This window comes from Microcebus murinus, chromosome 3, assembly GCF_040939455.1.
Source record: "Microcebus murinus isolate Inina chromosome 3, M.murinus_Inina_mat1.0, whole genome shotgun sequence".
In the NCBI taxonomy this organism is placed as follows: Eukaryota; Metazoa; Chordata; class Mammalia; order Primates; family Cheirogaleidae; genus Microcebus; species Microcebus murinus.
Window position 1 is genome coordinate 2040040 of NC_134106.1, and position 23249 is coordinate 2063288.

Sequence of the window (23249 nt, forward strand, 5' to 3'; positions counted from 1 at the left end):
CGGGCACGCAGAGGCAGGGGCTGCAGGACGGACAGGGGCAGCGTGGGGCGGGCACGCAGAGGCAGGGGCTGCAGGACGGACAGGCGCTTCCCAGCAGTGGAGGCGCGTCCGCACAGCTGGGCCCCGGGCACGGGCTGGGAGCTGCCTCCGCTGGCCGCAGGCCCCGCAGTTCTGCACGAGGGGCGGCGAGGAAGGGGCACCTCCGTCCAGCCATGTTTTTCTGGGTCAGGAAAGGGAAAGTGAGCGAAGACCCGGGTGATGTGGCCACGAGCCGCGGCGCTCCTGAAATAACGAGCTCGGCACCTGCGCGGCGTGGGCTCCTTTTATTCCTCTGCCTCAAGGGAAAGACGAGTTAACATGTGACAGTGAGACCCCCGCACCGACAGGGGAGGGACACGGAGCGGCGTGGCAGAAGCGCCACCGTCGGGAATTGGCGCTCACATCGGGGAGGCAGCGCTGGTTCTCTGGAGCGGGATCCATCTGGAAAACTAATCCCCTCCGAACAGCTGCAGATCGCCACGGCCCTGCCGAGAGGGCACAGCAGGAACCGGCGCTAGAGCAGGATGTGGTACTTCAGGGCGCGCGGCACGCGGTTGATGACCAGCCTCCCGTCGTAGCTCAGGGAGGCAAAGAGCCAGGGGTCGGCGGAGGACCACTCCACGGCGTACACGCTGTCCTCGTGCTCCTCGTAGGTGGCGATGACGTTGTCCTGCAGCGGCTCCTTACTCCTGCAACGCAGCGGAGACGCAGCGTGAGCAAGGCGGCCCCGGCTGCGCGGGCAGGAGAGGCACAGAGAGGACGGGAGCACTCCTGCCGGGGGACACGGCCAGGGACACAGCCCAGGGACACAGCCCAGGGACACAGCTCGGGGACACGGCCAGGGCACACAGCCCAGGGACACGGCCCGGGGACATGGCCCGGGCACACAGCCAGCCTGGCCCCGAGCGTCTCCTCCGCGCCATGGAAGCAGGCGGAGGCTGCCCTGAAGCGGCGGGCTGGGTCCCGCAGACGTGAGCCCTGCCGGCAGGGGACGGGGCATCCATGCTGCTGTCTGATGCGGCCTCATGCCTCTACCCTCAGACCGTGGCAGCCCGGGGACAACCGGTCAGAGGTGGCACGGGGGACAGGGCTGGGGGAAAGGGCCCCTGTGTCCGCACCAAGAGACTAACTCACGGGCGGACTGCACCGCAGAGGAGGCTCCAGACACGGCGGGACCCTCCTGCAGAGCAACCTCAGGCGCTTGGGCGGCAGGGAGAGCTCGGACAGCCAACAAGGTGAGCACTCCCGAGCAGAGGGACAGACCCTCCCGCACGGAAGGGCTCAGCTGCTCGAGTCCACGGGACTGCACCCCAGAGCCTCCTCCTCGGGGGTCTGGGACAGGGGGCCGCTGCGGCAGCCTCTGCCCGGCGCCCAGCTGCCTCGGGGGACCAGCTGCCACACGCGAGGAGCCCCCCCACCCCAGAAAGCACGGCGTCTCCCCTAACACCCCGCCGCCGACTGCGGCAGCCACGCCCACGCACGGCCGGGGCCTAGCGGCAGCCCCTGCAGTCCCTGCCCCCAGGAGGGGCCCCCAGAGCCCCGTGGGGCACTGGGGACGTGAGCCCGGCACGAAGAGGGGCCTCACCGTCCCACCTGCCAAGCCTGGAAACAACCAGGATCAGGAAACGGAGGGCACAGGGAAGAGTCCGGGAAAACACGGAACCAAGGCGGCGTGACTGAACACACACGCCATGGCTGACCGCGCTTCGCAGTGTCTCGGGGCGAAGGGCCTGGCTTGGGGTCCCCGCACTGCTGCCGGCAGCTGAGGGCCCTGAGCAGACGGGCAACAGCTCTGAGCCCACGTGGCCACGCCACGGCAGCGAGGACACTGACGCAGGGACTCTCAGACCAGGCGGCGCTGGTTCCCGCCATGTTAATGCTCAAATTCGACGTCCAGCGACAGCCTCCTACATCTCATGTATGGCAGTTAGTAAGAACATGAAAAGAAATCTACGCAGACAGAGAGAAACAGAATGAGCCCACGCCGGAAGGTGTCACCTAACCCAGCCTCGGGCCTCCCGTCTGGGCGCCCATCCCGGCGCCCTGCGCTGTGCGGAAGGAGAGCGTCGCCCGGCCCACCCGCACCAAGGCCCCGTGAGCCAGAGCGGCTGTGCCCTTACTTCTCCTCGGGTTGGTGGTCCTCCTGGTCACTGACGTCGTCGTCGTCCACCAAGTGGCCGAAGGGCTCCGAGGAGATGGACACCATGTTGGAGAGGATGACCCGGCTGTCGCTGCTGCCCGTGAGGACCAGCTGGTCGTGCGAGTGGTTGTAGCGCACGTTCCACACCCTGCAGAGGGCAGGCACGGGGCTGAGCCACGCGCGTCCCGTGGACGGCGCCGGCCCGACACGAGCCCGCGTGGGGCACTGCCAGGCCACCGCCCCAGTCCTGTGGTCTGGCGTCACGCGGCTTTTGGCACAGGACAAGGTTTACTGTATGTTTCTCTGAAACATGCTCTCACGCCCCAGTAGACAGACAAAAACGGACTGAACGTTAGCTGAAACCTGCAGGAGGAGAAGGCTCATTGCTCAGTGTTTCAGAAAACTTTCTAAAATTCTAAAATCAAAGCCGCCCCATGGCAACACGTGGGTTACTGACAGCCTGTAGCACCACACAAAGCCCCGTGACATCGTCCCACCAACAGGGGCTGGGCCCTGAGGCAAGAGCAGCGGGGGTCTCCGAGGGCCCGGGTGCGTGCTCGGGTAACGTTCACGCAGGACGGGCTCCGTGCCCTCTCGCGCCCTGCCAACGCGAGCTCCCGCCCCGGGCAGCGGAGAGCGCAGACACCCCCGCGCGGAGGCTCCTGCCTGGGGGCCGAGGGCACCGTGAGGCGTGTCTCCCCGGCCTGCAGGAAACTGCAGCAATTCATTGCACTTATCAAAACTGCACACTGGCGTCCTGGGGTTTTTAATTTTCTGATTGCGGAAACAATAGAGCGTCTGATAAGTAATTCAAACCATTCAGAGGCGCGGGCCACGGGACGCAAAGTCCCTGTGACGGCCCCTCCGCGCCTGGGAGAGGCCCTCCGGTGACAGTGCGGCTCCCGCCCTTCCTGCCTTTCCTTCTGCACATGCGTGTGCGTGTACACCCGTGCATGCGTGGCAGGCATCAGCACACGCACTCGATGTGACTAGAAATGGATCTGTGGTGCACACACTAGGCTACGGCTTGATCTTTTCCCTTAGCAGAGTGCCCAGCACACGGCAAACACGCAGATGACACTTTAGAGATAATGAGGGGTCTGGGCCACGTGCGCACACGCATAAATGTTCCTCGCGCTTCCTGGCAGCTGCGTGGTCTCCCTGCACGGATGCCACCTGATTCACTTAACCGGTCCCCTACTGAGGGACATTTGGGTGGTTTCCAGTTTTCTGGCATTGCAGACAATGCTGCGTGAACATCTGTGCACGTTTATTTTTGCATGCTTCGACCGGCACTGTTTCAAGAGAAAACAGAACTTAATGTTTTTCTTCTTTTCCTACGCTTATAAATCACAAACATTCAGATTTGGAATTAGCGTTTCTTTAGGAAAAATAAAACCAGGTTGATTGAATGATTCACAGCAGCACAAACTCAGCCGGTCTGTGTCTCTCCCACGGCAAAGTGATCAGCAAAACAAACCGCGCAGCCCCTCCCCCGAGCAGCCCTCCCCCACGCAGCCCTCCCCCGAGCCGCGAGCGGGCCACCCACCAGTGGGAGTGCTCCTCCAGGGTCTTCACGGGCTCCGTGACATTCCGGGTGTCCCAGAACTTCACCTTGCAGTCGTCCCCGCAGCTCGCCAAGTAGTACTGCTTGTTGGGGTTGAAGTCGAGGTCCCGCACCAGCTGGCCGTGGGCGTTCTCGATGCAGTAGACCTGGCTGCGGGAGGGAAGGGACAGCGCCGAAAAACACTCAACGGGTCACGGAAAGCCACCGGGCTCTGCAGGCGTGCACGGGCTTCCCAGGGTCCTGCCTGATGCCCTGGCCCGGGGAGCGTGGGTTCCCCGTACCTGCCCCTCTACAGGAGGCTGGCGGCGGGCGCCCCACCCCAGCAACGCGGCGGCAACGCGCCCGTGTCTCTGGCCCTCCCGGCCAGCTGTGGGAGTGATGCTGCTGGTCTGCGGCCGGCAAACATGTGACGTGGTGTCTTGAGAGTGAGGCTGCCAGAGAGGCTGCAACGGACCTTTGCGTGGGACGCCTGGCAAGTTTTTGGAAGGGTACGGTGAGGAAAGAAAGGAAAAGGGAAAAAGACAGGGGACAAAGGCAGAATAACTTGTGTTGTTGGCATTCGGAGATAGAGAGAAAGAGAGAGGCAAAGGTTAGAAAAAGTTGGAAATCTATTAAAAAAATGAAGGGGATGGTGTTTGTGATCGGGAGGCTTGTTCTTTTTTTTTTATTTTAGCGTATCATGGGAGTACAAGTGTCAAAGTTACTTATATTGCCCACGGCAAGGCTTGTTCTTTATCTGGTCACACCACCCCAGGACGGCAACACTGGTGCCCCAGTGCGATCCACTTGCTCCAGAGACAGGCAGGGGAGGGTTGTTTGGAATAGCACACGCAGACACACACACACAGAGTCACACATACCAGCTCTCGTGTACACACACATGCACAGGTGCTCACACATGCACACACGCACACGAGTGCACATGCACGAGAGGGCAGGCACACGCTCACACACCCCTAACCAAGGCCTGGACCCCCTCTCCTTCCGGCTGCTCTTCGCAGGGTCTGAAATCACAGGACCTGCCTGTCACGGCACCTTCTGACGTCATGAACCCCAGGGGGCAGATCACGCAGGGAGGCGGGTCGGGGCGAGGAACACGAGGCCTGTGCCCCGACAGCAACGGCCCATGGCTGCCAGCGCTGGCCCCCGTGGCCCGCCACCCTCCCTGGGCGGAACTGACACCTCTGTGGCATCCCCTCCCTCCCTCCCTCGCCGCGGCTCCAGGGCGGACCAGGAGCGTCTGTGCCTGTAACTCCCTAGTGATTCCCCCTCGTGCCTCCAAAGGCCGTCATCGTTCCCTGCTCTCCAAGGCAGATGAGCTCAATTTCTTCCACCTTTCTTCTCCCACTCTGGGTTTTCCCACCCTAAACCACCCTTAAATCTCCCAGCTTTTATATTATATGCTGCGCCTTTTAAATATCCTGCTTGTTTTTTCTTAACGAGACACCCTGAACCTTAAGATCTTCGGAGGGAAATAGGCAAAGGTATAAAATTAAGACGTGGCGCGTCCCCGGGGAACCGGGTGGACAGCCACGCACACGCTAAGCACTAACGAGGTCCCTGCAGGCTCCGGAGGCGGGACCTCCGACACAGAGCGAAACAGTCTGGAGGAAACGCTGACGGCGTCCTGCTACATAAAACCAAAGCTGCCCGCCAAGGACAGGCGCTGGCACGCCCGCCTGCGGGCGCCACACTTCCCGCGGGAGTCAGCGGGTCTCACAGAGACGCACCTGGGAGAACGAGGCTCGCTGGCCGCCCAGCGTGCCCGCTCTGCGGGCTGTGATGCGGCTGCCGGGTGTCCTGTCCTGCACACTGGAACTCCTCACACCCTCCACAGCACAGTGACACGGGGGGGGGGGGGGGGCAGGACGTGGGGAAGTCAGGGTGGGCGTCGAGGCCAGTCTGCGGCCCCGGCTTGGGCGTGGGAAATGCAACGAGCCCTGTGTGCTCGCAGCAGGCGCTGAGGACACGGCGATCATTTATTAGCCTGGATTGTCGGGGGGGGGCCCTCGAAACTGAGTTGAGAGCTGCGCCCCACCCTGGGAGCCGCACGAGCTGAAACATGACATCCGTCTCCCCGGCTCCGCGACGGATTACGCTGTGCCGAGGGGATAACTGTCTCTTAAAAAAGCTTGCGTGGGCTTCCGTTGCCATGGCAACAGACGTGCTGCCGTCCCTCCCTTGCCTATCAAAATCACAACTGGAACAGGAAAACCGCTCTTATTTGCTCCATTAGAACGGCTGGTGGCCGCGTACAATTACTTAAATGACAGGACGTGGATGCCCGGCGGGCGAGTCTCCCGGAGGCGGGAAACGGCCGGCCGGCTGCGCCCAGAGACTTAACCAGGGACGGCAGCTGCCACCCGCCGAGGCTGTCCCCGAGACGGAGCGGCCCGCGGCCACCATCCTGCTCACGACGTGTGGTCGTGACCCTGGTTTTTATCACAGACCCCGGCTAGTGTAGACACCAGAGTGGGTCGGCAGAGGATCGGCTGAGCCGGCTGTGCCTGGGGCGCAGGACCGAGACGGGGTTCGAGGTCTCCTGCGGACGGGAGGTGGAGGCGACGGACCACGTGCCCAGCGCTGTGGCTGGCGGCACCCTCGCCGTCACCCCCGTTGTCACCCCATCATCACCCCCGCCGTCACGCCCGTCGTCAACCCCGTCGTCACCCCCGCCGTCACCCCTGCCGTCACTCCATCACCCCCGCCGTCACCCCATCGTCACCCTCGCCGTCACCCCGTCCCCCATCGTCACCCCCGACGTCACCCTCACCGTCACCGTAACCGGCAGGCGGGCGGGAGGTGCGGGCGTCGGCGCGGCTCACTGACCTCATGCTGCGCGTGTCCCAGCCGCGGAGCGTGGTGTCGCTGGCCGTGGCCACCTGCGTGCAGTTGTGGTGCGGGCTCCACCGTCCCGAGGTGAACCTCAGCTGCCCCTTGCCTTCCAGGGACGCCGAGCCGGCCAGCTGCGCACGCCATGAGGGTTTCCAGGGAGGAGAAAAGAAGAGCAGTTAACTCTCCTCAGCAAACCCAAAAGGATATCCTATATCCAAGATATTACTGAAAATAATTATTGAGGATAATTAGGAAGCTCTGTCTTTGTTTTCTTCCCTTAAAAGGCAAGGATGTTTGAACTTTATTTGGAAAAAAACTACAGAACTGAGCACAGTGAAAACCGGAAAGCACATTAATAGACGTCTATTGAAGAGGGCCCGCTTGCAAGTGTGTGGATAGAGAGTCCGCTGGAACTTGGAGAAGACGATACGGACTAGCTCCGACACGCCCGTCCCCAGAGACCGAGGACACAAGCCCACGAGACCAGCTCTAGAATAACAAGGGGACACACGTATTTACTGATCTAATATTGTTTTAGGTACACGGCCTCTTCCTCTCCTTTATCTTGAGGATCTATGAATCCTTCACATGGAGGTTAATTAAACCTGCAGGCCAGGCAGCTGATAAGGAGGACTCCCCAAGACCCACCGGGCCGCTTGCTGGGGCAGACACCCCCTTCTGCGGAGAGCGGTGGCCCGAGTGAGCCCGGGAGAGGCGCGCCTCCCGCCCGCCTGGGATCCATTCACAAAGCGGCTCCGGTTTCCGGTTTGAACGGCGGTTCACACGATGACGGCTAACCGCAGAGAGGACCCAGCCCCACCCCGGAGCACTCTCGGGCACGCCTGCCCCAAACCTGCCCACGGGCACGAGCCACTGCCACCCAGCTCACTCAGCGTCCAGACCAGTGTGCCCTTTCCCACCCCCGAGAGGGACCTGCAGCGTCAGGTGGCCGGTGAGCAGGCCGTTCACAAAGTGGGAGAACGCGGGGTCCTGGGCAAGACAAAGAGGTCACCACCTAACGGGGCTGTGAGGACGCTGTGGTTGACAGCCCACGGCCTCGGGAACACTTGTCCCTCCACAGCAGGAGGCTCCAAACTCGGGAGGCGGCCACCTAGAGGCTGGAGTGACAACGCCCGGCGTCCCTCCATCCTACGGGAACAGACTGCGGAGCGGCCAGGGGACCCAAACAGTCCTGGGTAGAAGCTGAGTGACGGCCACCCCTAAGGGAAGCACAGAAGCCGAGCTCGGTCGGGAGGAGGAGGTGTCAGCCCAGGAAGGGCCGCACGTCCGTCTCCCATGCTACCTCCCACCGTGGTGCTTAGGGAACGTTTTTAGAAACAGAAGGCCACCAGCTTAGCAGAGACCTATGGTGACAAGAGGCCAGGAGAGGTGGGAACACCAGAGACCCACAGGGGAAGACAAGGCAACCGTGACCCATCTCTGGGCAGAGGCCCGGTGGGCGTCTGCACCGTGTGCATTTCTGGGCGTCGGGGAAGACACGGGTCAGGCGGGCTCTCTGGGGAAAGGCCTGGGCAGGAGGCACCTGCAGACTGGACCTCCAAGCTGCAGCTGCTGCTGCCCCTCCCACGCGCATGGGAGCTCCTCAGTGTCCCCAGCTCCCGTGCCCGGCCCCTGCCCACCCCGCCCCACCTCGCTCTTCCCCACGGCCCGGGGCCTCGTGGGCAGTCAAAGGGTGTCTCCTCAGGGATGGCCTGGGGCCTGCTGCACAGTGTCCCAGTTAGCAGGGCGCTGCACTGTCACACACACACCGAGTGCGGCCCATCGACCCCTCTCCACAGAAGGCCGAGAGGCTGATCCTGCTGCGCGAGGGAGTGTTGACTGTGCTCCTGCGTGCGGGACGCCGTGGCAGGCACGCCCAGAGACAGTCCGAGCAGCACACGTGTGGAGGACGCAGGCGGGGAAGAGAGAAGCCGGCGCTGGGGTTAAGAGGGACGCCACACGCGAGCCAGAAGCGGAGTGGCCTGGGCCGAGGGCAGCCCTGAAAGGTGAAGCCGGGCGGGGAGCGCGGCGGGGCGGAGGCAGACCGCATGGCAGGCCGCACGGCTGAGAAGGCAGGTGCAGCCAGCCGCCCCAGGCCAGGACGTCTGCGGGGAGCGCCTGGCAGGCCGGGCGGCAGCGGCCACTGTCGGGGGCAGAACTGCGGGGACAGAACTTCAGGCGGGTGGGAGCCAAGCACACACTGCCAGGCGAGGACAGCCAGGGCCTGGGCCAGGGGTCAGGAAGGAGAGCGACCCAAACAGAGGACATGCAGGGAGGTGGCCGCCGCCCGTACACAGGACAAAGGCAGCACACGCGGCCACTGTGGCACGAGGGACACCGCACTCGAGCAACCCGGTGTCTCAGGACCGTGCGGCCAGGACCCACCGTGGGACCCCTCCCGCCCAGGCGCTGCTCCCCCCCCCAGGCTTCCTCCTGCCCACAGGGCAGGCGGCAAAGGTGCCCAGAGCACCAGGAATGACAGCCCAGCCCAGACGCCCACGGAAGCGCCAGCCGACCCGCAGACCCGCCCCCAAACTCCCAGAGGTCAACAGCTGGTCCAGCTGCGCCGGCTGCCACCAGGAACAATGGAGAGAGAAAACTGGAGAGGGGACTGCTCTGCTGCTGGGACGATAGTCTCCCGCCCTTCCCGTCACACTCTGGAGGATTCCACAGCGTCTCTTTCTTTTCAGGCCTCCCTGGCATAGGGAAACTCGGTCTGGGTGCGAGGGCGCAGTTATTTTCCATTGGCACGTGGGAGGCAGGCTGCAGGCAAGCAGCAGAGAGCGCGGGCGGGGTGGCTCTGGAAGGCGGCTCGGCTCCCGGGGAGACCCAGGCGCCGTGTGAGGCGCCGGGCAGCGCTGGGAGACCGCGGGGAGCCCTGCCGTGGCGCCACGGGTGGGGGTGGGGGAAAGAAAACCCCAGCAGGGAAGTCTTGCTGCGGCCCAAACTCTGAGCCACAGACTGTGCTTAGTAAGAGCCAATCTGGGAAGTGGTCGAAACAAATCTTCCCAACGGCAGTGACGGAACACCGCCACCTGAAGATGGGACTCAGAGCCTCACCACGTGCAGACACCCAAATGACTCAAATGTGCACTGCCGGAGGCACGGGGAGACCTGACTTTGGCTTTACCTTGCAATGCTTTACCCTCCAATTGGATAAATGAATAAAAAAATATTTTTTTAGCATCCCTTTTAGGTAAAAAAGGAAAAAAAACCAAATAGTCAAAATGTTCCCAGGTGCTATTTAGTTTTCTGAAGACCTGGTTATCAGGTAACGATTACTCACTGGTGACAACCAACGTGCTAAAAACCACAGGACGGACAAGCAGAAATGACGAAAGGGTTGGGTATATTCTCTAGCTAATCAACACTGAGCTCTAATTAATTTCCTGTTACGCATACTGGCTTGTACTCAAACTCTTCGGACAGATAAAACATGCGGTCACATCTCTAGAAGGGGAGGCGAGTTCGGCAGACGGGGCGGGCCGAGCTCATCCGCGGTGCCGCTTGTCTGGGAAGACGCCACGGGCCACCGCACAAGCAGAAGGTGCGGCACCTCAGCAACACAGCCCGAGCTCAGTGCTCGGAAGGGACGCTGTCGTCCGACACTCTCTGTACTGACACCCACTTCATCCCGTAAGGCCTCCCTGCACAGCCGAGCCCGCGACCCCGCGGCCGCCTGCTCCCAGACCTGCAGAGCGCAGGGTGTGTTCTGAACTGCCGCATAGACTAGCCTAGGTTTTTGGAACAGTAAGTTAGTCAATTAACTAATGCATCAACCAACCACCGATTAGCCCTGCGACTGATCAACAGGTATTTATGAGGCCGGGCGCAGTGGCTCACGCCTGTAATCCTAGCTCTCTGGGAGGCCGAGGCGGGCGGATTGCTCAAGGTCAGGAGTTCGAAACCAGCCTGAGCAAGAGCAAGACCCTGTCTCTACTATAAATAGAAAGAAATTAATTGGCTAACTAAAAATACATGGAAAAAATTAGCCGGGCATGGTGGCGCATGCCTGTAGTCCCAGCTACTCAGGAGGCTGAGGCAGGAGGATCGCTTGAGCCCAGGAGTTTGAGGTTGCTGTGAGCTAGGCTGACGCCACGGCACTCACTCTAGCCTGGGCAACAAAGTGAGACTCTGTCTCAAAAAAAAAAAACCCCACAAAAACCCAGGTATTTACGGGTGAGGCCCGGCCTCGCTGAGCGCGTGTCTCGGACGGGGCTCTCGGTCTGGCTGCGGAGGCAACCGGCCCACGCAGGCAACAGAGAGAAAACACTTCGCTCGTGAGACCAGCTGTCAGTTAATCAGCGCCAGGCTGGCATTCTACGCTCCCTTCCCAGGGAAAGCATCACAGTAGTCATGTGTGTGTTACTGTGCCCATTTTACAGGTGAGGAAACCGAGGCGCAGAGACCACACGACTGCACAGTCACAGAAAGCTGGCTAACAGGTGACGTGCCAGGTTGAACACCAACAACGTATGCTCAGAGAGACTCCAGAGAAAGTGGAACGTGCCCGGCTTGGGGTAGCCAGAGGAAGGACTCACGAGGTTCAGGACTAGGACGGGTTTTCCAGGTCGAGCAGAACTTACGTCATGAAACAGGGGCGTGAGGTGTTCCCGCCAAAAAAGCGCATGCAAGGCAAGGAGACGGGAAACGTAACCAAAGCCGCCTCCGGGAACGGCACTGCAGCCAGGGACAGAAGGGAACAGGAAGGTGGCCCAGGCGGAGGCAGGGTGAAGTCAGGGTGAAGGATCAGCAGCTGGGGTGTCCCCAAGCTACATACAGAACGCAGAGAGCCGGGCAGGTGGCACGGTCCCCTGTCGGCGTGGGGAGGGGAGCACGCCTGGGGTCCGACGCCTGACTGTCCACGCGAGAACCGCAAGACGGCGGAGCGGGCCGAGCTGCGCGGGTAACTCCGGCCGTCTGTTACACGGCCCCAGGGACTCACGGCGGGCACTGAGCAGAGGTGAGCGGGCCCTCGAGTGGCCCTCGGCGGCTCAGAGACGCGCCCTGGACCGCACCGCGCAGACGGGCAGACGGGAGCCCAGAGAGCGAGCGATGCCCCCATGGCCACACGGCCAGCGAGAGACGGGAACAGGCGCCTCGCCCTGCCCCTGCCCCCCTCCGCCAACCAAAAGGACCCGTGCGGGCTCCCACGCGCCGCCAGCTCCGTGCCCACAGCGTGACGAGTCTGGAGGCAAATCCCAACAAAGGCCTGAGAGAGGGGTTGCCCTCGGTCTGGGGGTCTGCTCGGGGCAGACGGCGGGTGTGGGACGCGAGGTTAATCAGTCACATTTCCTGGCTTCCTGGCGACAGGGAGACAGCTGGGCAGGAGCTCCACGGGGCGTGGAGTCGCGCGGTAACCTGCTTTCCGGCATCAAAGAGGGACATTCAGCGCTTGTGCAGGGCCCAGGGAAAGGCCTGATTAAAGGCCCCCGCCAACCCCTCAGACGCGAGGTCGCTTATGCCGGCCGTGGGCGAGCAGCACACCTTCTGACAAACAACGGTGTGACCTGCGTCCCCATGGCGGCCGCGTGGGTGGGGTGCGTCTGGGCGCAGGCTCCGCGTGGGGTTCCCAGAGAGGAGGCGCTGCGTTCCCGCCACCGCAGGTGGCCACGCCTGGTGGGGCGGGGGACCACCGGGGAGCAAAGGACAGCACTCTCGGCACTGGGAAACGCAGACCGGCAGAGGAAGGGGCAGAACCGGGGAAACACGGACAGGCAGAGGAAGGGGCACCACCTCCCGCCTTCCTGCAGGAGCGTGGTGGGGCAAGAAAACCACCTGGCTATGGTGTGTGTGGCACTACAGACACCCAGCACCCTGTGGAGGCGCGCCCCAGGCGGTGCACCCTGACCTGCAAGGTCCTCGGGGACTGACACTCTCTGCGCCAAGCATGAGGGACTCCTTCCCTCGCCATGGACCATGCCTGACTGGACAGAGGCACTTCCGGGAGAGGCTTTCCTTAGAGACAGAGATGCACAGAGAAATCTGCCCTCTCTTCGCTGGTGTTGTGGAGCCTAGTTGTGATGGCTGGAACCACTGCAGTTACCCTATAGTCACACGGCAGTGCCAGGCGGACATGGCAGAGCGGGAAGACACACAGCAGCTAAGCCCCTGAGGATATTACTGAGACACTGAATTAACCAACCCTGGAATCGCTTTATTTCTGTGTCTCGTTACACCAGATAATAAAACGTCCTCGCTATTTAAGCCCTTTCTTATGTCTTGCAGCCAACTGCACCCTACCTGCTGTACTGACAGTGCCCATTTGAGAACGACTCCTACGGGAACTCCCCTTCCCTGTCTCCGGCTGGGAATTTCACCCCAGCTCTGAACATGAACTTCCTGGGTGCGAACCCAGCTCTGCGTCCGAGTGAGTCTCCCGAGGCAGGCGGGTCTCCCTGAGGTTGGACTCCCACTCCTGTGACTCACCTGCACGACGGAGACGCTGAGGTTTCCACCCTGCAGGGTCAGTGGATTAAATGAGGCAACACGCGCCAGGAGTCCAGATGGTGCCTGGCACGTGGCCGGTGCCTTAAACCTTTTTTTCTTCATTCTTACTGTGACTCACAACCAACACTTAGGAACACGGAGACACGCTCTGATCTGTCTTGGGCATAAGACAGCTTGGGTGACGGAGACGGCATTCACTGGGGAGCCCCCAAGGCCGCCCCACCTTCGGGACGCGAAGGAAAGAAGAGGGGGAGGATCTGGGAGCGCTGGGCTCGTGCCGTGCGCACTCGAGGTGGCAGGTGTGGGTAGCACCAGGGCCCGGAGTGAGAACGGAGGTGGGGTCCTGCCAGGGGCATACAGGCGGCCGCCCGGCACACCTGGCTCCCCGGCACACACAGACCAGGGCACAGCCCCGGGGAGGTGTGCTCGCAGCTGCAGGTAACTCGCCACTGCCGGCCGGGACAGCGTCGGCCGGGAAGCCAGAGCCGTCCTCGTCTAGAAAGTGCACGCGGGGCATTAGGGCCACCGCTGGGGGAGAGAATTGGATGTCGTTTCAAACTTATTGTCAGTTTATTTCTAAAAGGACTCTATCTGTAGGAAGAATAGAACTAAAAGATTTTTTTGCCGCACTGCACCACGCTGAATTGAAGCTCTGTTTCTGGAGAGAAACGTTTGTCCTAAGACCACAAATGCAGGGTGACCTCAGTTCCACACAATCTAGACTGGAAAGGCCACGAGTGCAGATCTGAATTATTTTGCCAAGATGGACTACAGCATAAAAAATATTTCTGTGACACCAATGAGACATCAGTAATCTGCTGGGGAGCCGGATCTAATTATAGTCAATTCTTAGGAGAGGGGAAAAGATCTGTTATGAAGAATAATGAGGGCGAGAGGAAGTGGGAGCGCAGCAACAACGAAGGCACACCGTGTCCGCCGTGCCTGAATTATGACGATCGCTTGCTGACTCTGGGGAAGTGATTTAATTATGAAGAATACACAGGTTGCTTTATGGTACGTCAGTTTCTTTCCTCTGTACTTCCTCCCTCTGCACTAGGATCTTCTTGGTGACCCTCCTGTTGGGGGACCCTCACCCATAATGTAGTTGTGGAGATCACAAATTACAGCTGCTCCACCCTGCATCCTTGCACCCATGAGACTGTGCACCCACACACCCACCCCTATATCCACGTATCCATGCAACCACACACCCAGCCATGCACTCATGCACCTATGCACCCAGCCATGCATCCTTGCACCCATGTACTCATGCAGCTATGCGCCCAGCCATGCATCCTTGCACCCACGTACCCATGCACCCACATACCCACCTGTTTATCCATGTATCCATGTACCCACCCATGTACCCACACACCCACTTGTTTATCCATGTATCCATGTACCCACCCATGTACCCACACACCCACTTGTTTATCCATGTATCCATGTACCCATCCATGTACCCATGCACCCACCCACACACTCATGCACCCAGGCACCCAGCCGTGCATCCATGCACCCACACACCCACCCCTATATCCATGTACCCATGCACCCACACACCCACTTGTATATCCATGTATCCATGTACCCATCCATGTACCCATGCACCCACCCACACACTCATGCACCCAGGCACCCAGCCGTGCATCCATGCACCCACACACCCACCCCTATATCCATGTACCCATGCACCCACACACCCACTTGTATATCCATGTATCCATGTACCCATCCACGTACCCATGCACCCACCCACACACTCATGCACCCAGGCACCCAGCCGTGCATCCATGCACCCACACACCCACCCCTATATCCATGTACCCATGCACCCACACACCCACCTGTATATCCATGTATCCATGTACCCATCCATGTACCCATGCACCCACACACCCACCTGTATATCCATGTATCCATGTACCCATGCATGTACCCATGCACCCACACACCCACCTGTATATCCATGTACCCATCCATGTACCCATGCACCCACACACCCACCTGTATATCCATGTACCCATCCATGTACCCATGCACCCACACACCCACCTGTATATCCATGTACCCATCCATGTACCCATGCACCCACACACCCACCTGTATATCCATGTACCCATCCATGTACCCATCCATGTACCCATGCACCCACACACCCACCTGTATATCCATGTACCCATCCATGTGCCCATGCACCCACACACCCACCTGTATATCCATGTACCCATCCATGTACCCATCCATGTACCCATGCACCCACATACCCACCTGTATTTCCATGTATCCATGTACCCAGGCACCCATACACCCACCTGTATATCCATGTACCCATCCATGTATCCATGCACCCACCCATACACTCATGCACCCAGCCATGCATCCTTGCACCCATGTATCCAGACACCCGTGTACCCACAAACCCACCCCTATATCCATGTATCCATGCACCCATGCACCCACCCATGTATCTACTCACCCATCCATGTATCCATGCACCCAGCCATGTATTCATGCACTCTGCCATGCATCCTTGCACCCATGTATCCAGGCACCCATGTACCCACACACCCACCCCTATATCCATGTATCCATGCACCCAGCCATGCATTCATACACCATCCATGCACTCATACACCCACACACCCAGCCATGCATCTTGCACCCATGTACCCATGCACCTATCCCTATATCCATGTATCCATGCACCCATCCATGCATTCATGTGCCCACACACCTAGCCATGCATCCTTGCACCCATGCACCCACTCACCCACCCCTATATCCATGTATCTATGCACCCATCCATGTATCTATGCACTCATGCACCATCCATGCACTGACACCACCCAGCCATGCACCCACCCATGCATCTATGCACCCATCCATCACACACCCATGAACTTATCCATGCACACATGCACCCACGCATCCGTCCATGCATTCACCCTCCCATCCATTTTTATCCAACAGGCACATGCCAAATGTTTGCCACCTGCCAGGCACTGTGGAATTACGCTATCCCCGCATAATCCCACTGCTAAATTGTCTTAGGATCCTCACTTCACGGGTGTGGACATTGAGGCTTGGGCAGGCCAAAGAATTTGCCCTAGTTCACACTGTTCATTAGGGGCATAAATAGGACTCGATTATGAAGTCTGTGCTGCTGCCTTGATGACAAGAATACCCCCTGCCCTCAATGCCCCTCCCATGCCCCCTACGCCTCAGGTCCTCTTGAATGGCATTCACGGTCCCTCTGGCCCATGCCTGTCCCAGTGAAACCTACAATTTCAGATTAGAGGCCGCATCTAGTTCCCGCATGCCCTGGATGCACACCACAGAGAGGCAGAGTCTCTCTCCATGATCGCAGCTACAGCAGCACGTCCCTGCCCAGCAGCCCCGGACACGCGGCGTGCGAGCACGTGCAGACGACAAGCTGTGCCAGAGCTCCCGAGTGGGCAGCTCCTCCTCCTCGAACATGCTCAGCCCCAAAACGTACAATTCACTTTTTATTGTCAGAAAGAAGTCTTCTGAGAGCTTAGGAAACAAATACTTAGTTGCCAGATACCAACACCTAGCCATTTTTTTGTTAACTATTTTTTTAAGATTTAACTAGAAGACTAACAAAATACTAATTATCTTTAATTTTTACAAAAGATATATGTAGCTACTATAAGATATGCAACATGGTAAATTACCAATGCTATCTTTTTTTTTAGAGATAATGGCTTTTTTAAAAACAAATATCCAGTGCTCGCTTTGGCAGTACATATACTAAAATTGGAACAATACAGAGAAGATTAGCATGGCCCTTGCGCAAGGATGACACGCAAATTCGTGAAGCGTTCCATATTTTTTCCAAATAACAAATGCTGGTGTGGATGCGGAGAGAGAGGAACACTCCTACACTGCTGGTGGGACTGCAAACTAGTTCAACCTCTGTGGAAAGCTATATGGAGATACCTTAAAGCGATACAAGTAGATCTACCATTTGATCCAGCAATCCCATTGCTGGGCATCTACCCAAAAGATCCAATGACACTCTACAAAAAAGACACTGCACTCGAATGTTTATAGCAGCACAATTCATAATTGCAAGGCTGTGGAAACAGCCCAAGTGCCCATCAATCCAAGAATGGATTAATAAAATGTGGTATATGTATACCATGGAGTACTATTCAGCTCTAAGAAACAACGGTGATATAGCACATCTTATATTTTCCAGGTTAGGGCTGGAACCCATTCTACTAAGTGAAGTATCCCAAGAATGGAAAAACAAGCACTACATATACTCGCCAGCAAACTGGTATTAACTGAGCAGCACCTAAGTGGACACATAGGTACTACAGTAATAGGGTATTGGGCAGGGAGGAGGGGGGCAGGTATATACATACATAATGAGTGAGATGTGCACCATCTGGGAGATGGTCATGATAGAAACTCAGACTTGTTGGGGGGGAGGGGGGGAAGGGCATTTATTGAAACCTTAAAATCTGTACCCCCATAATATGCCAAAATAAAAAAATAAATACAATTAAAAAAAAAATAAAAACAAATATCCAAAACATAAAATGAAATGAATAGTATCTGAAGCCTGTGGCTACAAAGGTAACGTCTGACATAATGATGTAACCACTGCATAAAATATTTTGGGATGTCTTCTTATGAGTCTTGCAGGAAAACCAGTTTTCATACAGTTTTAACATGTTTTCCGCTAACCAGCTCTGCAAAGCTTTGGTTAGCTATCTTGTTTACCAGATTTTGTTCCAGTTAACTTTCTCAAAAATCAAATTCACCCCCACAAGACCAAATGTCAGTCACCATTCCAGATACTCAAACAATGAGCGAATTATCAACACCTGAGCACTTCACGGAGCCGGAGGAGGGTGGGCAGGGTGCTCGGCGTGGGGCCCTCCGGGAGCACCTGCGCGGGGCTAGGGGGGGTGTCACACCTGAACTGCAGCCGCAGCCCCGGACTCAGACTGCATCTGCATGTTTGTTTAAAAGGATTACCTTGAAACTAGTGAGAAATGACAATTTGTTGGAAAAAATATTTCCTGCCCTCTCCGAAGTGAGCTCACTGGATATCTGTTGAAGCATTTGACACAAGCACGCTGGCCTGCTCGGGGCAGGGCTGGCTTCCCACAGTCCTGACTCGCCCCAAACCCCACAGCAACGCCCCGCCAGGCCTTCTCATGTGAGCACGGGCCACAGCAGGTGCCGTGGGGACTCCCAGGAGCCCCACTGTTCCCTCCTGCCCCCCCCCCCCCCGCACAGCTGCCGCACTTGCCAAGCACGATGGCACCTCCCCGGGATCAAGTCACACTCATTTGGGGAGTGAGGACTTTTCCCTGTAAAGAGACAGTGGAAGCGTTTTCACGTTATCAAAGTCTTCAGACATCAGTGGGGTGGGAGGGGGCGTAACTAGTGAGGGTTGGTGACCGTGGCCTTCAGGATCTCTTCACGGGAGTCTGCTGCCGGGAGGAGGCGGTGTTCACCTTTTCCTCTATTCCTCCCACTGCGCACAACAAAAACCCAGACGTTACACGTGACACACGGACGGTTCTGAAGGGCGGAGAGAAGAGGGCAGACCCGCTAGGCTGCGGGACACAGGAGCCGCAAGCGGAGCTCCTGGGGTCCCTTCCGCCTCCTCCATCCCGGCCTGGGGCTGAGGGGCTACAACCGGGAAACACCAACAGGTGCGGACCCCGAAAGGCCCCAGTGCGAGCTGCTCTCCTTCAAAGGGGGCAGCTGAGCAAGAAAGAAAACGTCTAGACATAACCGCTCTAACTCCGGCCAGTCACCCCAGAAAACCTGTCTGCGCCCTCGTCGTGCCAGGCAGGGCCAAGTGGGACCCTGGCCTCTGCTCCCAGCTGCCAGGTGTGTCGCTGAAGGCCACAGGGACCTTGTACACCTGAACTAAGATGGATCAGGGATGGAAACGTAAAACACGCAACTATCAAACTCTTAGGAAAGAACAGAGGAGAAAGGCCTTAGGACCCAAGGCCAGACTTCTCAGCCCCGACACAAAAAGGACAATCCTTAAGAGGGAGAACGGATAAACCGCACTCTACCAAAATGGAAATCCTTCCAGACCACGGGCATCACCCGGCGATGAAAAGAAACAAGCTGTCGGGCCACGAAGAGCCACGGAGGAGCCTTAAATGCACACCCCGAAGGGGGGGAGCCGGTCTGAACAGGCCACGTGCTGTGTGATGCCAACCCCAAGACATTCTGCAAAAGGCAAAACTATGGCGACGGCAGAGAGATCTGCGGTTGCCGGGGCTGGGGGAGGGAGGGAGGAAAGAATATTAGGTGGGACTTGGGATTTTAGGGCCACGAGACTAGTCCGTGCGACACTAAAACACCGGCCACATCATCACACATTTTTCGGAACCCATGGAACGTGCAACATCAGGAGGGAATCCTGCCGAAGCTGTGGCCCTAGGTGATGGTGGCCATGTCCAGGCAGGCTCCTCAGCTGTCACGAACATACCGCTTGGGGGGGGAGCTGAAAGTAGCAGGGGCTGTGTGTGTATCGGGGCCAGGGCTATGTGCGAAATCTCTGTATCAGCCACTCAATTTTGTTGCAAACTTAAAACTATTCTAAAAAATTAAAAAATGAGAAACTTTTGCTCTGCGAAAGATACTACCCGGAAAGATGAAAAGACAAGTGACAGAACAGAGAAGACATCTGCAAACTGCATCCACATCCCAGGAGCAGGACTTGAGATGTAAAGGGAACACCGAGTTTAGGGACATTTCCCAGAAGCTGGACACACCCTTCCCACGCACGTCCACTTGTCCAGAGCCCAGCCCACACCCACGCCGAGCTGCGAAGGAGGCTGGGGAGGGACCTTGCCCTGCTTTGTGTTGCCAGAGAGGACAGAGAGGACAGACGCTTGGACAGCAAGCCGTCCCTGCACAGCCCTGCACAACCCAGCCACCACGTGAATGTGCACAAGAAGCCCATGTGCACGGGCGACTCATTTCCCTGCAGCCAACGGTGAGGCCCCTGCTGGAATCCAGACGCTAAGTTCTAACCTTCAAGACTAACAGGACAGTTGCAGCGGACCGAACGGGTCTCTTTCCTCAAGGAGTTCAGTCTGGAGAATGAGACGAATGAACGGTGACGCCAAGGCGCGGTGGCCGGGTGCAAAAAACACCCACCAACGCCCAGCGAAGTTCTAGCCCCTCCACGAGTCCCGAGATCAAATCCAGCTTCTGCCTACTGGTCTCTCTGTCCCCAGCGAACTCAACGTCTGTTTACAGCACAACGGGCTTGCTGTAGTTGCACTGAACGATTTTCCTGCCCCAGAGCTGCCCCCAGACTTAGGGTTGATCTAATCCTCCTGTGGTGCGTTGTAAACGTCCGGTTAGAGACTTCCTAGCAAAAACACCGTGGGCAGAAGCACGCCCTCTCCCTGCAAAGGGGCGTCCCCGTGCACCGCCGGGCAGGGGGCACTGGCGGACATCTGCTGCGAGGAGCTCCGCCTGGGCGGAGCAGTGGCACGGCGAGTTCTTGCCTTCTTGGTGCTCTGCACCCCCCTCCCCAATAGAAGCCATTTATTTTTGCGGCTGGCGAAGGCTGCTCGGAGGCGAAGATGAACGAGCACGAGTGGACACGCAGCAGCCGTCCCTCTGCCTTCCCTGGGTCCGTGGGCCCGAGGAACCCTCCCGCCCAGCCCTCCCTGGAGCCTGCTAATGATTATAGATGGCAAAGAATCTCCAATTTAATTGCAAGAGGTAATGATGCAGTGAGCGTAAGATTAGATTCACCACAGAAGGCAATATCCTCAAACAATAAAAAAAAAAAAAAAAAAAAAAATTGAGGAGCTGGGCGTGAAGACGGCCGAGATCGATAGGAAGGTTTCTGTATTAGACGCCACGGTGAGGGTCACAAGCGAAATTGACAGAACTGCTGACAGCAGATAAAAACGGGGCAGGGGAAACTGAATTGATCTCTGCAGAAAGTAAGTTACAGATTAATCGCCCTACCATGACATCCTTTGGAGACGGCTTAGGGTCTGAAGGTGTGCTCACAGTCTGGTCACGGGCTGGGACTGCAGAGCTGGGCCGGTGAGGACCCGCCGCGCCCTAAGCCAGGCACCCCGGGGGCCTCTCCCGGCCTCCTCTCCTCCCCGCACTGCCCGCCGGGTGAGCGCAGTGGGTGTGTAGACGGCACCCTCGGCCCGGCCCGAGCCAGGGCTCTCCCCAAAGCCGGCCATGAGCCTGGCATTTTGACAGCTCAGTATTTGTCCTCTTTTTTCCTCTAAGGGTCTAGTTATGTAGAACTCCCTGCTGAAATGCAAGTGGGTGGGAGAGGACTGGACACGGATGCCCTTCGACCCCGACCCAGACTTCCCTCCAGGCCGCCTAGAAGGCAAGAAATAAGTACTCATCTCCTCCCGGCCAGCGCCAGGCCCGGGCCGTGTCTCAGCACGACGTTTCTCTCATGTTTCCTGTTTCATTTTAAAAGTCTGTGTGAAATTTGTATTCTACTCCGGGATGTGGAGATATATCTTCTTTTTAAAGTTTTTAATAAAAGTAATGATTTTTCCCTAAACACTATCGATGCTCTGGGAAGATGGGCCGGCACTTGATTTCACATTGAAGGCTTCGGCCATTCAGGGGTTTCAAACTTTAACAAGGCACTTAATGTTTTTAAAAGTCGCACTGTTGTGCCACAAATTAATAATGATAAACCATTATTCATGCTGCCTCTTCAACCCAGAAGGGTAGAGAAAGGGTTTATTAATATTGTAAAGCACCATGAGGGAAACACGTCGTAGGGACAGATAAACGCAAGACAGGGCCACCCCTGCGGAAACCCGCCCAACACATGCTCACTGCCGTGACGGCGTGTGGCCACCTGGCCCCAGGTATGAACGACGCTGCAAGCTCTCACGTCCTCACTGCCATGGCCGTGTGCGGCCACCTGGCCCCAGGTATGAACGACGTTGCAAGCTCTCACGTGCTCAGTGCCATGACTCCATCTCTACTATAAATAGAAAGAAATTAATTGTCCAACTAAAAATATATAGAAAAATTAGCCATGCATGGTGGCGCATGCCTGTAGTCCCAGCTACCTGGGAGGCTGAGGCAGGAGGATCGCTTGAGCCCAAAAGTTTGAGGTTGCTGTGAGCGAGGCTGATGCCACAGCACTCTAGCCCAGGCAACAGAGTGAGACTCTGTTTCCAAAAAAAAAAAAAAAGAAAGAAAAGAAAAGAAAAAAACTTTTCAGAAATGGAATAAATATATTCACACATACACTATGAAAGACAAAGTATTTGAAATGATACACATTTAAAAGCAAAACTGGTTCCAAAGAAAGTAGATGCTAAAAGTTGCTCCTATGACTCAGGCAAATACGTTACAAGGGCTAGTCAACACGATGAAATTAATATTTCACAGCGGCTCCTACTTCAAGGTGTGATTTTAACCAAATATGCTTTGAAGATCCATTCATTAAAAGGACCACGCACTTGAAACAGAAGAGTACACTTTTAGACGTGCTCCTCCTCCTCAGGGCAGAGGACGGCGAGTTCCGCCACCCGCGGGGCCCGGCGACACCCGCACGGCTCTCCCCGAAGCACGCCGTCACGCAGTGCTCTGGTGGGTGCCCAGCGTGTTCATCAGCCGTCTCACAATCAACCTCGGTATTCCGAGCACATGTGGCTCAAGAGGTGTGTTCTGAATTCAGCCCAAAGGCCCAGCTTTGTAAAGAGCGAACCCCCGCGGCTCTTCCTACTCACCACGGCCTGGCTGGAGCTCTCCTGTAAGTCCCACAGCAGGATGTGGTTGTCGGCCAGCGAGATCACCTTCTTGCCGTCTCCCATGGGCTCCCACACGACACTGAGAGAACGAGAGGTGGCAGATATCAGCGTGGACGCTGGAGGCGCCCCGACTGGCGGCTGAGAGCTCGGCAAGCTCCCTTCCCGGCCCACAGTCACGCGGAGCGTCTACTGACACTAACATCTGATAATGTTTACGGTGGACACTGTTGTCATCTCGCTGCTGTGGAGTACACTGTGTCCCCCAAATTCCCGTGTTGAAGCCTAACCCCCAGGGAGATGGTGGTGGAGATGTTCCTCCACTCACGGTGGGGCTGGGCCCAGCAAGCCCGTCATAAGCTGAGCGTGTGTCTCATACGCCTGTTAGATTAGGCTCAATCTAAAGCTTCCTCCTTACCTTCCTTCCTTCCTTCCTTCCTTCCTT

The 23249-nt window shown here is 57.7% G+C and overlaps 1 protein-coding gene and 1 non-coding gene across 3 annotated transcripts in view; one reads left to right on the forward strand and one right to left on the reverse strand.

Moving 5' to 3' along the window:
* Positions 1-304: 304 nt before the first annotated feature.
* Positions 305-23249, reverse strand: part of EIPR1 (EARP complex and GARP complex interacting protein 1) — a 132197-nt gene continuing 109252 nt past the window's right edge. The window contains exons 5-9 of one of the 2 annotated variants that reach the window (XM_076000520.1): positions 22787-22886; positions 6576-6712; positions 3729-3896; positions 2160-2327; positions 305-728 (exon numbers count right to left, since the gene is read on the reverse strand). In XM_076000520.1, coding sequence (XP_075856635.1) covers positions 554-728; positions 2160-2327; positions 3729-3896; positions 6576-6712; positions 22787-22886 — 748 coding nt within the window. In that variant the 3' untranslated portion in view covers positions 305-553. The remainder of the gene's footprint in view (positions 729-2159; positions 2328-3728; positions 3897-6575; positions 6713-22786; positions 22887-23249) is intronic. The other variant, XM_076000521.1, reaches the window with a different exon arrangement.
* Positions 16782-16888, forward strand: LOC142870267 (U6 spliceosomal RNA). The gene has a single exon (XR_012918699.1). It is a non-coding gene; the product is annotated as a U6 spliceosomal RNA (small nuclear RNA).